The sequence below is a fragment of the Antennarius striatus genome, chromosome 7 (genome assembly GCF_040054535.1).
Source record: "Antennarius striatus isolate MH-2024 chromosome 7, ASM4005453v1, whole genome shotgun sequence".
In the NCBI taxonomy this organism is placed as follows: domain Eukaryota; kingdom Metazoa; phylum Chordata; class Actinopteri; order Lophiiformes; family Antennariidae; genus Antennarius; species Antennarius striatus.
In genome coordinates, this window is record NC_090782.1 from 23,891,828 (window position 1) to 23,902,500 (window position 10,673).

Sequence of the window (10,673 nt, forward strand, 5' to 3'; positions counted from 1 at the left end):
GTACCTGTTTGACCCTTCGGGGGCGCTGTGACCCACATACCTGTTGAATGAGAGAGCTCTGCTGGACTGGGGGGGGTCAATAAAACTAAATGTGTCTACACACATAGTGATGTCTAAAGGGCGGGGACACCCCCCCCCCCCAGTCTGCTGGTGGAGTCCCAACAGGAAGTGTCACCTGTCGTTAAACATTAACCGTTTCAGCAACAACACCTGAACCAGTCGGTGGAGGAGCAGCAGAGCAGCAGGATGAGGAGGCTGGCGCTCATTTCCTGTTTGTTGGTGACAGCAGTGACGTCCCAGACAGGTAGGACCAAATCAATCCACTGATCAGCGATCAATCAGTTCTTCTGTTGGTTGAACGCGTTTGTTTGGAAAATGTTTGGAAAAAATTGGAATTTGAAAAAAAAAAAAAACCCAACGAGACACGCCCGGAAAATAACGAGGTCACAACAAGGGTCAGCTGACAGGAAGGGCAACGTCTGAACGCTGTGGTGTGTGTGTGTGTGTGTGTGTGTGTGTGTGTGTGTGAGTGCAGGTAGTCCTACAAAGAGAGAGCTGAATCGTTTGGACGTCGTTATTCGTTAAACTTCAATCTATAATTGTGGTCGTCATGGCGACACGGTGGCGTTTTGTTTGTTCTCCCCGTATCTGGGTGGGTTCTCTCCGGGTTCCTCCCACCTCCAAGAAAACGCAGTTTAGGTGGGCCGTTCATGTCAAACTGCCCGTTGGTGTGTGTGTGTGTGTGTGTTTACGGTTGTTTGTCTTTTATGTGGTTCTGCGATGCGCCGCCAATGAACCCAACGGGGATTAAGTCCAGCGACCCCCGTGACCCCAAGAAGAAGAAGAAAAAGGATGGACGAATTTGAGATTATTATATAAAACAATATACCTCATATAATTTAATGTATATATCTAATATAATACATGATATATACAGTATATCTTATATATCTTAATATATATAATGATATATATTAGCAGCTAATGGTTTATTTTAGCGGCTATTGCTTCAGTTTAGTAACTGAATACTGTAACCAGCAACAGTTTGGCTCGGCTAAGCTAACAGGTTAACTCAGTGGTCAAACTTCACAATGAGATTAGATACTTTATTGATCCCAAATTGGGAAATTTAACGGTGATTAAATGATGACTAATTATTTAATGACCTCATAAGTCAGTAAACAACAGTTTAATAATGTGATGACAGAAACATGAGTGTTTGAAAGTTGAACTTCTGACCTTTGACCTCTGTCGCAGATCAAGAGGCGGAGCGTCCGCTGCCTCAGTGGCTCACCGGCATCATCGCCCTCTGCCTCTTCCTCTTCCTCACCTTCATCACCCTCGTGGTGAAGAAGGCCTGGTGCGACGAATCCAACAGGTGTGTGTGTGTGTGTGTGTGTGTGTGTGTGTGTTGATCTGGCGTCTTCATCAGCCTCTCAGTATTTAAACAAACCTTAACTGAATTTTATTTTGGATTCTCTAACTGATATCTAACTAAACCCACGCAGGACGAACCCGCCGGCGACCTCATTGGTTGTCGTTGACGACGTAAACACTGCTGGCTCCGCCCTGGAGATGGTCAGGTAAACAAACAGGTAAACAGCCGACCCTGAAGGATCTGGACTCGTTCTGACTTTCAGTTTGTGTTCAGGAGCAAAGAAGAACAACACGCCTACGATAACCTGGTAACCAATGACGACGACCTGAGAGTGACCCCCATGTGACGCCCCGCTGTCCTCCCATTGGCTGTTCAAACGCCGTCGACGTGTAAATGTAAACAAAAATGTAAACAAAAACAAACATTGACAGCTGATCTGATTTGTTTGTTCTGTCGTTGCTGTGGTCCCAGGTGGGCGGGGCTTATGATGAAGAACTTGTTTTGATTTAATTCAAAGTTTTTTTAAATCTTTTTTTCAAATGTTCTAAAATCGATTTATTAGAGTGAGAGACGATATTGATTATCCATGATTAGAAGTAGAAGCTAATCAATGAGCCGATCAATCAGATTGTTTGTTTGTCTCTGAACAATAAAGACGAGGAGAAGCCGTCCATCTGCAGCGTCTGGTTACTGATCGACGATTATTGATTAATGATTAGTCACCTGATGAACAGTTGGACGTTGTAAACAGATGTTAGGTCAGGGAGCGGCGGCGAAGGCGATCTGAAGGCGATCTGAAGGCGAGGCTACAAGCGTTAATCATGTGACCTGAACACCAGAGAGTCGCTCCATCCCTTCACCAATCATTTATTGTGCTCTGACTAAAAGACTCAAACACTCAGTCCATAAATATCAAAGGGGACAAACGATCAGGAAAGATGACAAAAAGAGAATCGACAAATAATCGAAACACGACCACAAAAAATAGAAATCGCTGATTCCCAACAGGATCAAAAATAAATTACATTTCCTCTACGAACCAAATCGTGGCACAACAACACATTTTGATTGATATGTATATAAAAGAAGTAGCTCGTTTCCTCAGCAGCGCTAGCCGCCGTTAGCTTGATAAGACGCTAAATATCTGAACAGCAGCATCGGGCTAAATGTTAGCACAACTCAAAATGAAAAGACGAAAGCTACGGTCGACATTCCAATCAATCCTTATGTTCTGTTTGTTAGCATAGCATCCAATCTGGTTCCAAACAGAATGCTAAGCTAAGCTAGGCTAAGCTAAACTAAGCTAAGAAAAACTAAGCTAAGCTAAACCCAGGCTCCGACCTGCTCTGGAGAACAAGAGCTTGAATAAATGTCTTTTAGTCACGTCTGATTCTAGGAAATGGTTTATTGTTTTAAATCTCCATGGAGACGCATTTTCAGCTTTATCTCCATGGTAACGATCACACGGAAGACTGAGCATCTATTGCTGGAGGAATGGGGGAAGTGAGGAAGGGGGGGGTAAACCTGATGTGTGAAAATGTTGTCTCCCTCATCTGGCAGAGGGAGTAATGACATTTTGCACCATTGTGATAAACATGCTACATGCTACGTGTCACACGTTATGTGTTACATGTGACTTACGCGTGAACGACACAATGAAATTAAAATTAATTCACTTTAATTGAACATTTAATCCTTTTTAAAAAGTACTGCGACGAGAACAGACCCGTTAGCTTCCTGCTAACAGCTAAGAGGCGGGACCATTAGCTTCTCCTTGGTAGCTGACAGCTAGGCGCTAACAGCTAACGTTCTTGAACCAAAGGTTCTGTCTTCAGAGGTGAAGTCCAAGTTTCACGTTTGACCTGGAAGAGCTTGCGTCAGGCTACCGCGCGCGGGTTGGTGAACGTTAGCATGCTAGCACATTCGGGCAGCGACGGATCAATGAGTTAAAAAAAATACTTGTGAAACGTCACGAATATAAAACCTGAACCAATCGATAATAATGTGACGATGTTGCGACGGTGGGCGATGAAATGCTGTCTGAGGGGCGGGGCTAACAAAACCGCCGCCCCCACAGAACCCGAGGTTGAGGGACCGTTTCCAGGTGCGTGTTGTTGTCTTTTTGCTGGTTGGGAAGTTGACGGTCACGCGTGTTGGGGGCGTGTCTTACGACAGGACGTCCAGCGTGACGGTTCCCCTCTGTTTCTTCAGGACGGCGACCGCCGTCTCGTGAGTCGCCCCCTGCAGGCTCTCGCCGTTCACCGCCAGGATCTGATCGCCTCGCTTCAGACGGCCATCCACCGCCGCCGCGCCCTGAATCGCACACCGACAATCGTATGCTGATGACATCTGACTAAACACCGGTTAGCTTAGCATAATCAGATCCGCCCACCCTTATGTTACGATCGACACAGACACGAGCTCATCTTAAACAAGCTAAACTTGTCTGCTTGTTAGCATGATGGCATGCCCGCTAAGTATGATAGCATGTCCTGTTAGCATGACAGATTCTTTAAGATCTTCAGATAAATATCAAACTCATGATGTCACCTGATCCCCTAACAACCACATTATGTTGCTAAAATAGCTAACTGAAATATGCTAATCAGGTATGGCGCTAGCTAGCCAAGCTGAGCAGCTAGCCGGGCGGTGGTCCTGACCTTGCTGAAGACGGTCTTGACGTAGATGGGCAGGTCTCCATGGGGACTGCCGAACCCTCCGACGATGCTGAAGCCCAGCCCCTCGGAGCCTTTCTCCAGGCTGATGCTGCGGGGGCGTGGTCCCCTGAGGAGGAGGGGCAGGGGCGGAGTCAGAGCCACACACCTGTGTGTGTGTGTGTGTGTGTGTGTGTGTGTGTGTGCACTCACTCTGGCTCTGCTGCATGCGTGTCGGTGTTGGCTGACAGACCGGACAAACTCTCCACCTGGGTGGCGACGGCGCCGATGTTGGTGTCAGCGACCACCTGGGATGATGTCATCACAGTGATGTCATTTAAAGGGACAGCACGCCATTAATACAAGCTTCAAGTCAGACGAGTTCTTTTAATCAGGAGCCGAGTCACATGATTGCATAGTATATTGAGTTGATGGGGCGGGGTTACCTGATGGGCGGGCTTACCTGCAGGCTGATGTTTCCGTAGCTGTTCTTGAGCATGGCGACGACCTCGCCGTGAGAGTGAGCGTCCACCGACTGACCGTTAATACTGACAATCCGGTCCCCCACCTGGACACACACAAACACACACACACACACACAGGTAAATCCGGGGGCGTGTCCTGAGGTGATGCTCCGGTCATGTTCACTTGTCGACCTTCAGTTGGTGCGTTTTTGCCGCCACGCCGTTGGCCTGAATCATGGCGATGAAGACGGGGACGTCCCCCAGCGGGCTGCCCCGCCCCCCCGCCACACTGACCCCGAGGGAGTCGCTGACGCCCTGAGGGGGGGAGGGAGAGAGACACGCCCACTCTAAACCACAGCGGTGACTTCACCTACAGTCCTTGAATGCACCCTGGACGGAGTCGTCGCCATGCGGCGGTGATGTGTGACATCATCAGGGTTGTGGACAAAATCTACTATTGATCAGCTGTTATCAATAATCAGTAAGTGTCGGCACGTTACCCTGGTGATCTCCACGGTCCGGACGCTCGCTGCTGCTGCAGAGACAAACAGGGATCAATCGATCGATTGATCGATCACAATATATCGTCACATGATTTAAACCCTTTGTGATGTCATTGAAAATGTTTACAAGCAAGATGTTTGTTTACCCTGTTTGTTTGTTTCTAAACCGACCACCCCCCCCCGGACCCCCCCATGTGGGCATACCTGTGGTGCTTGGGCAGGAAGTGATGTCACTGCTGGACCCGGACTCGTTGTTGGGAGGCAAAGGATCGGTAGATGCTGACGTGGGGGGGGCGGGGAGCGTGGGGGCGGAGCATGTGGATGCGGGTTGGGTGGGGGCGGAGCATGTGAGGGGTGGGGCTGGTGGTGTGGGAGCAGAGGGCGGAGCCAGAACACCTGAGCTGTCTTTACTCACAGGAGTCACCTGATGGTTTAAAGACAAACAGCGTCAGTGATCAGTGTGTTATTATGGGATGTTAAACACACACACACACACCTGGCTCATTTGTGAGTTGTGTCTGGATGAGATCCAGGAAGCAGCTTTGAGTCGTCCGACCTCCAACAGGACCGGACCGCGAACACACTGCAGCACACACACACACACACACACACGTATTTTAATATGTGCATTCCGTTTGACTTCTGATCACGTGACCCGATGGCGGTTCCCAATCTTCTTCAGGTGTTTTTTCCTGTTTTTACGTCTCAGCTGATTATTAATGATGTCATCAATTGATGATGTCATCACCAGACGCCGTACTGATGGAACCGGAACCGGTGCTTTACCTTCAGCACGGCGGCGACCGTTTCCTGGGAGGCGTGTCTGGTGTCGTCTCCGTTGACGGACAGGATCTGGTCGCCCTGCATGAGGCGCCCGTCCAGCTCGGCGGCGCCTCCTCTGACCACCTCGGAGATGAACACGCCGCTGCCGCTCCTGACGCACACACACACACACACACACACATGGTTACACATGTCGCATAGAGGTCGACATGTGAGGGGTGTGTCCGTGTCCCGACCTCTTCCCCACAATGCTGAGGCCCAGCCCCCTGCCGCTCCTCTTCTGCAGCGCCACCTGGAGGACGTCCAGGTTCTCCTCGTCTCGGTACCGCGCCTCGTCCCTCAGGACCATCAGGCGCACCTTCGCCGGCGTCTGGCGCAGGGCGGCAATGGCCTCCTCGTGGGACGCCCCGCGTAGCTCCACCCCGTTCACCTTGGACGCAGGAGAGCAGGGGTTACCTGGAGGTGTGACGCCGCGTGCGTCCACCAGGGGGAGACACACACCAAACGAATCCTACCTGGAGGATCTGGTCCCCCGCCCACAGACGCCCGTCTCTGGCCGCCGCTCCTTCCTCGTACACCTCGTGGATCACGATGGCGTCCTGGTGGAGACACACGATGGGCCAATCAGAAGCATGTGTGCGTGTGCGTGTGTGTGTGTGTGTGTGTGTGTGTGTGTGTGTGTGTGTGTGTGTGTGTGTACCAGCTGTGTGTCTCTCCCTCCTACGATGCTGAGCCCCAGTCCTGATCGTCCTTTGCTGATCTCCAGGAGCGTCTCCTGACCAGGAACCACGGCGCAGCAGGACGGGTCTGAGGAGGCGTCTGATTGGTTTAACGGCTGTCACACCCTGCTAACACGCTAACACGCTAACACATGTGTCAGTCATGGAGGGAGGGGCTTCAGACAAACCTCTGTTCGCCGTCTGCAGGTCTGGACCAATCGGTGGAGGAGACCTTTCCGTCTGCCTGCCAGGCCTGCAGGCCTGAGATCCAATCAGATCCGATCAGGAAGTTATTGATCCGTAAACAGAACGATAGAACCAATAACAGGAAACACTCTGACCTGCTGCTCTGGAGGCGCCCTCGAAGACTGGAGATCATCGTCTGGAGACTCTTTGAGTTTCTGCAGAACACACACACACACACACACACACACACACACACACACACACACACACACACACAATCAGTACTGGTTGTGTGTGGACAGACGTGAGGACGTGTGTGTAGCGTCGGACCGTCTTGAAGGCGTCTTCCCCTCCCAGACTCTGGGGGGCGCTGCTTCGGTTCTGCTCCGTATCGTCACCGGTGCCGTCCTGCATGAAGGGAGGACGTTAGACGGAGGAGGAGGAGCTACACATCTGGGGGAGGGGTCTCGGATTCTATAAGGGATCAGGGGAGGAGTTTAGGAGGGAGATGACTGTGATTGGATCTCAACTCACCGGCGCGTCCGATGAGGGGTGGAGCGTCAAGCCTTCTGGGGGGTGTGGTCTTTCTGTGGGGGCGGAGCCACCGATGGGAGCCTGGCAAAAAGAGGAGGAGTCAAGGTGAAACAGTTATTAGACGGACTTGCATCAAGTGCCTTAAAGAGGCGGGCTCTTAGAGCGGATCGACCAATCACATCACAGCCAGGCTGTACAGCATGTGGACAAAAGTATGTGGACGGGGATGTGTGGATACCTCAGAGCTGACGGGGCCGAGGATGGGGGGAGGAGGGGGAGACGAGAAGGGGGGCACCGCCATCTGATTGATGGCATCTTCACATCTGGGGGGGCAGAAGGAGGTGGGGGGGCGCGGCAGAGAGAGAGAGAGAGAGGTTAGTTTTGGTCGTCTCTTTATGGGACACAACTCGCGCTTCTTTGACCTTCATCACTTCCTGTGATGAACTGTCGTCTGCAGCAAAGACTCATGGGTAATGGAGCAGAAAACCAACAGCACCTTCCCAGAGGAGCAGCGCCGTCTGAAGCCGACCCAACAGTGAAACAGTCCAGGTTCACGCGGTGAAACAGTCCAGGTTCACGCAGTGAAACAGTCCAGGTTCACGCGGTGAAACAGTCCAGGTTCACGCGGTGAAACAGTCCAGGTTCACGCAGTGAAACAGTCCAGGTTCACGCGGTGAAACAGTCCAGGTTCACGCGGTGAAACAGTCCAGGTTCACGCAGTGAAACAGTCCAGGTTCACGCAGTGAAACAGTCCAGGTTCACACGGTGAAACAGTCCAGGTTCACGCGGTGAAACAGTCCAGGTTCACGCGGTGAAACAGTCCAGGTTCACGCGGTGAAACAGTCCAGGTTCACGCAGTGAAACAGTCCAGGTTCACACGGTGAAACAGTCCAGGTTCACGCGGTGAAACAGTCCAGGTTCACGCAGTGAAACAGTCCAGGTTCACGCAGTGAAACAGTCCAGGTTCACACGGTGAAACAGTCCAGGTTCACGCGGTGAAACAGTCCAGGTTCACGCGGTGAAACAGTCCCAAGGAGGAGCAGTGAGTCTCCACCTCCAGGGAGGAGGACGCCGTCAGGTGATCCCCTGCATCCGATCGTGTCCGTGTCAGTGTGGAGGAGGTGGAGTCAGAGGCGCTCTGTCTCTTTAAAGGTCACGTCTCAAAAGCTTTAAAAGAAAAACGGCGGCTGAAGATTTGTGAAACTCTGGGAACCGAACGAGAAGAAAAGCAGACGATCGATCGATCAAGGAGGTTTTTATCCTCCCATTGATTTATTGATCCGCTCCCTCTCTTCCTCACCCTTCATCGCTCTTCCTCATCTTCTGTGACTCAGGTGTGCACGCAGACACCATCAGTCCACACGGGACTGTTTCCATGGCGATGCTCTCCAAGGCCCCCCACCCATCCCGCATCTCGTTGCTCATCGCCGTGGCGACCTTTACCCAGCGATAAATCATCACCGACACGACTTTAACGAGATTTTGTCACCTGGCTGAACACGATGAGGGTGCCGCGCCCCCCCCCCGACCCGACGCGCCGACCCGATTCAATCAGGACCGCTGGGAAGGGGGGGTCATCTAATGGAACAGCCGGTAAACGCGCCTGATTCCGTCCTATCAGAGGCGTTCCCCTCCTCCTCACCAAGGCGATGGCGTCTGATGCTATCCGTTTACAGGCAACCATTCCGACCTTTGTAGGCGTAGACTTCCTGCTGGGGTCACATGATGCAGATCCAGACCCAGATCAAGATCCAGATCGAGATCCAGACCCAGATCAAGATCAAGATCCTGATCACAATTCAGATCAAGACCCAGATCCAGATTCAGATTCAGATTCAGATTCAGATCCAGATCCAGATCCAGAACCAGATTTGGTTCTGGATCTAGATCCACACCTGGATCTAGATCCAGAACCTGGTCTTGACCCGGGACCAGATCTTGATGACTCCTGAAGCGGGGCAGCTCTACATCATCTAGCATTCATTCATCCCCGGTCCAGACAAGAAACAGAGGTTCTGATTGGTTCTACGCTCCTCAAACCGAACCCTGAGGTTCTGGATTGAAGTGGGTCGTCGTCCCCCTTCAGTCTGGAACCTCTGGTACCAAACCACTGGTTCTTCCTTCAGTGTTCTGATGAGTTCAGGTGCAGCGGTTCTGATCCGGTGAAGGAGAACACCTCCTGGTCCTCCTGCTGCTCTAAATCCTGTCTGACAGGAGGACCAGACCGGCGCCGGCGCCTCTGATCCGAATTAGACCTCAGAGACACAACCTGCAAATCAATCCTGTAGCCGAGAGGTCCCAGAGGAGGAGGAGGAGGAGGAAGAGGAAGAGGAAGAGGAGGAGGAGGAGGAGGAGGAGGAGGAGGAGAAGGAGCAGGGTTTAATCTCCTCCCGTCTCTTTCATCAAGTCCAAATCGGGCCCGGTTTTGTGTCGGACCAGTCGACAGGTTTGTTGCCGTGGAAACATGAAACCTGATGTCAGCGCGTCAGTGACATCAAAAGGCGTGGCCTACACCCCGATGCTAACACGGTACCGGCTCTCTGACTGGCTAAAGATGCTAACATACAACTGCTAACTTTAGTTGCAGCGAACACTAAAAAAATCACAGAAATGAAAACATTCCCAGCATGCCTTGCGGTCCTACCTGAGAAGGATGAGTTTCACCTTGGAGGCGGTGCTTTTAATGATGGCGGAGGCATTCTGGTGGCTCCGCCCATAAAGAATCTGGTTGTTGATCTGAAAAACAAATTAGAATTCCTGATTATCATCCATAAAACACCAGAAAGATCCTGTTGCATCACCGGGATTAACAATTATCATCTGCTGAGTGTCTGATAGAATCATGTCTGATACATGTAATCTGACAGAATCATGTCTGATACATGTAATCTGATAGAATCATGTCTGATACATGTAATCTGATAGAATCATGTCTGATACATGTAATCTGACAGAATCATGTCTGATACATGTAATCTGATAGAATCATGTCTGATACATGTAATCTGATAGAATCATGTCTGATACATGTAATCTGATAGAATCATGTCTGATCTGCTGTTGGATCACATGACTGAACGGATTCCGCATACGTAATGAGCTGCTGGCCTGTTTCCATTGGCGACAGCCTATCGGTTACATAACAGGAAGTGGTTACGCGTTACATTCAGTTGTTCTCCATGTTTCCGCGCGTTTGGCTCCTCCTCCTGATCACGAACACTTCAGTCATGTGACTTTCCTGTAACGAGGCCCCGCCTTCCTGATCCTGATTAATATTCATAAGAGCGAGCCGGCCTCACCTCCAGCAGCTCGTCTCCGACCCGGATGCGTCCGTCCCGGGCGGCCGGCCCCCCCGGGTGGAGTCCGACCACGAAGATGCTGAGTCGGGAGCGGTCCGCGTTTCCCGCCAGGCTGAGGCCAAGACTCTGGCGCTCCTTCTCCAGCTCCACGCA

The 10,673-nt window shown here is 51.3% G+C and overlaps 2 protein-coding genes across 8 annotated transcripts in view; one reads left to right on the top strand and one right to left on the bottom strand.

The window, feature by feature from the left end:
* Positions 1 to 164: 164 nt before the first annotated feature.
* pdzk1ip1 (PDZK1 interacting protein 1) lies at positions 165 to 2,045 on the top strand. The gene is made up of 4 exons (XM_068319860.1): positions 165 to 304; positions 1,258 to 1,378; positions 1,509 to 1,583; positions 1,652 to 2,045. Exons 1-4 carry the CDS (start codon positions 247 to 249, stop codon positions 1,722 to 1,724), a joined length of 327 nt encoding a protein of 108 aa, XP_068175961.1. The 5' UTR covers positions 165 to 246; the 3' UTR covers positions 1,725 to 2,045.
* Positions 2,046 to 2,258: 213 nt separating this feature from the next.
* Positions 2,259 to 10,673, bottom strand: part of patj (PATJ crumbs cell polarity complex component) — a 34,726-nt gene continuing 26,311 nt past the window's right edge. For 4 of the 7 annotated variants that reach the window (XM_068319847.1, XM_068319844.1, XM_068319841.1 and 1 more), the window contains 19 exons: positions 10,521 to 10,673; positions 9,866 to 9,957; positions 7,460 to 7,544; positions 7,222 to 7,302; positions 7,018 to 7,095; positions 6,843 to 6,902; positions 6,690 to 6,762; positions 6,483 to 6,589; positions 6,298 to 6,381; positions 6,019 to 6,212; positions 5,786 to 5,933; positions 5,496 to 5,582; positions 5,204 to 5,423; positions 4,997 to 5,031; positions 4,689 to 4,811; positions 4,496 to 4,600; positions 4,246 to 4,340; positions 4,039 to 4,162; positions 2,259 to 3,691 (listed from right to left, as the gene is read on the bottom strand). The exon at positions 10,521 to 10,673 is cut by the window's right edge and continues 44 nt beyond it. In XM_068319847.1, the coding sequence (XP_068175948.1) occupies positions 3,545 to 3,691; positions 4,039 to 4,162; positions 4,246 to 4,340; positions 4,496 to 4,600; positions 4,689 to 4,811; positions 4,997 to 5,031; positions 5,204 to 5,423; positions 5,496 to 5,582; positions 5,786 to 5,933; positions 6,019 to 6,212; positions 6,298 to 6,381; positions 6,483 to 6,589; positions 6,690 to 6,762; positions 6,843 to 6,902; positions 7,018 to 7,095; positions 7,222 to 7,302; positions 7,460 to 7,544; positions 9,866 to 9,957; positions 10,521 to 10,673 (2,091 nt within the window). In that variant the 3' untranslated portion in view covers positions 2,259 to 3,544. The remainder of the gene's footprint in view (positions 3,692 to 4,038; positions 4,163 to 4,245; positions 4,341 to 4,495; positions 4,601 to 4,688; positions 4,812 to 4,996; positions 5,032 to 5,203; positions 5,424 to 5,495; positions 5,583 to 5,785; positions 5,934 to 6,018; positions 6,213 to 6,297; positions 6,382 to 6,482; positions 6,590 to 6,689; positions 6,763 to 6,842; positions 6,903 to 7,017; positions 7,096 to 7,221; positions 7,303 to 7,459; positions 7,545 to 9,865; positions 9,958 to 10,520) is intronic. The other 3 variants (XM_068319843.1, XM_068319846.1, XM_068319845.1) reach the window with 3 other exon arrangements.

Coding starts and splice junctions, on each gene's coding strand:
- pdzk1ip1 (XM_068319860.1), top strand. CDS start 247: ATGAGGAGGCTGGCGCTCATTTCCTGTTTGTTGGTGACAGCAGTGACG. Junction 305..1,257: donor AGCAGTGACGTCCCAGACAG/GTAGGACCAAAT, acceptor CCTCTGTCGCAG/ATCAAGAGGCGGAGCGTCCG. Junction 1,584..1,651: donor TCCGCCCTGGAGATGGTCAG/GTAAACAAACAG, acceptor GTTTGTGTTCAG/GAGCAAAGAAGAACAACACG.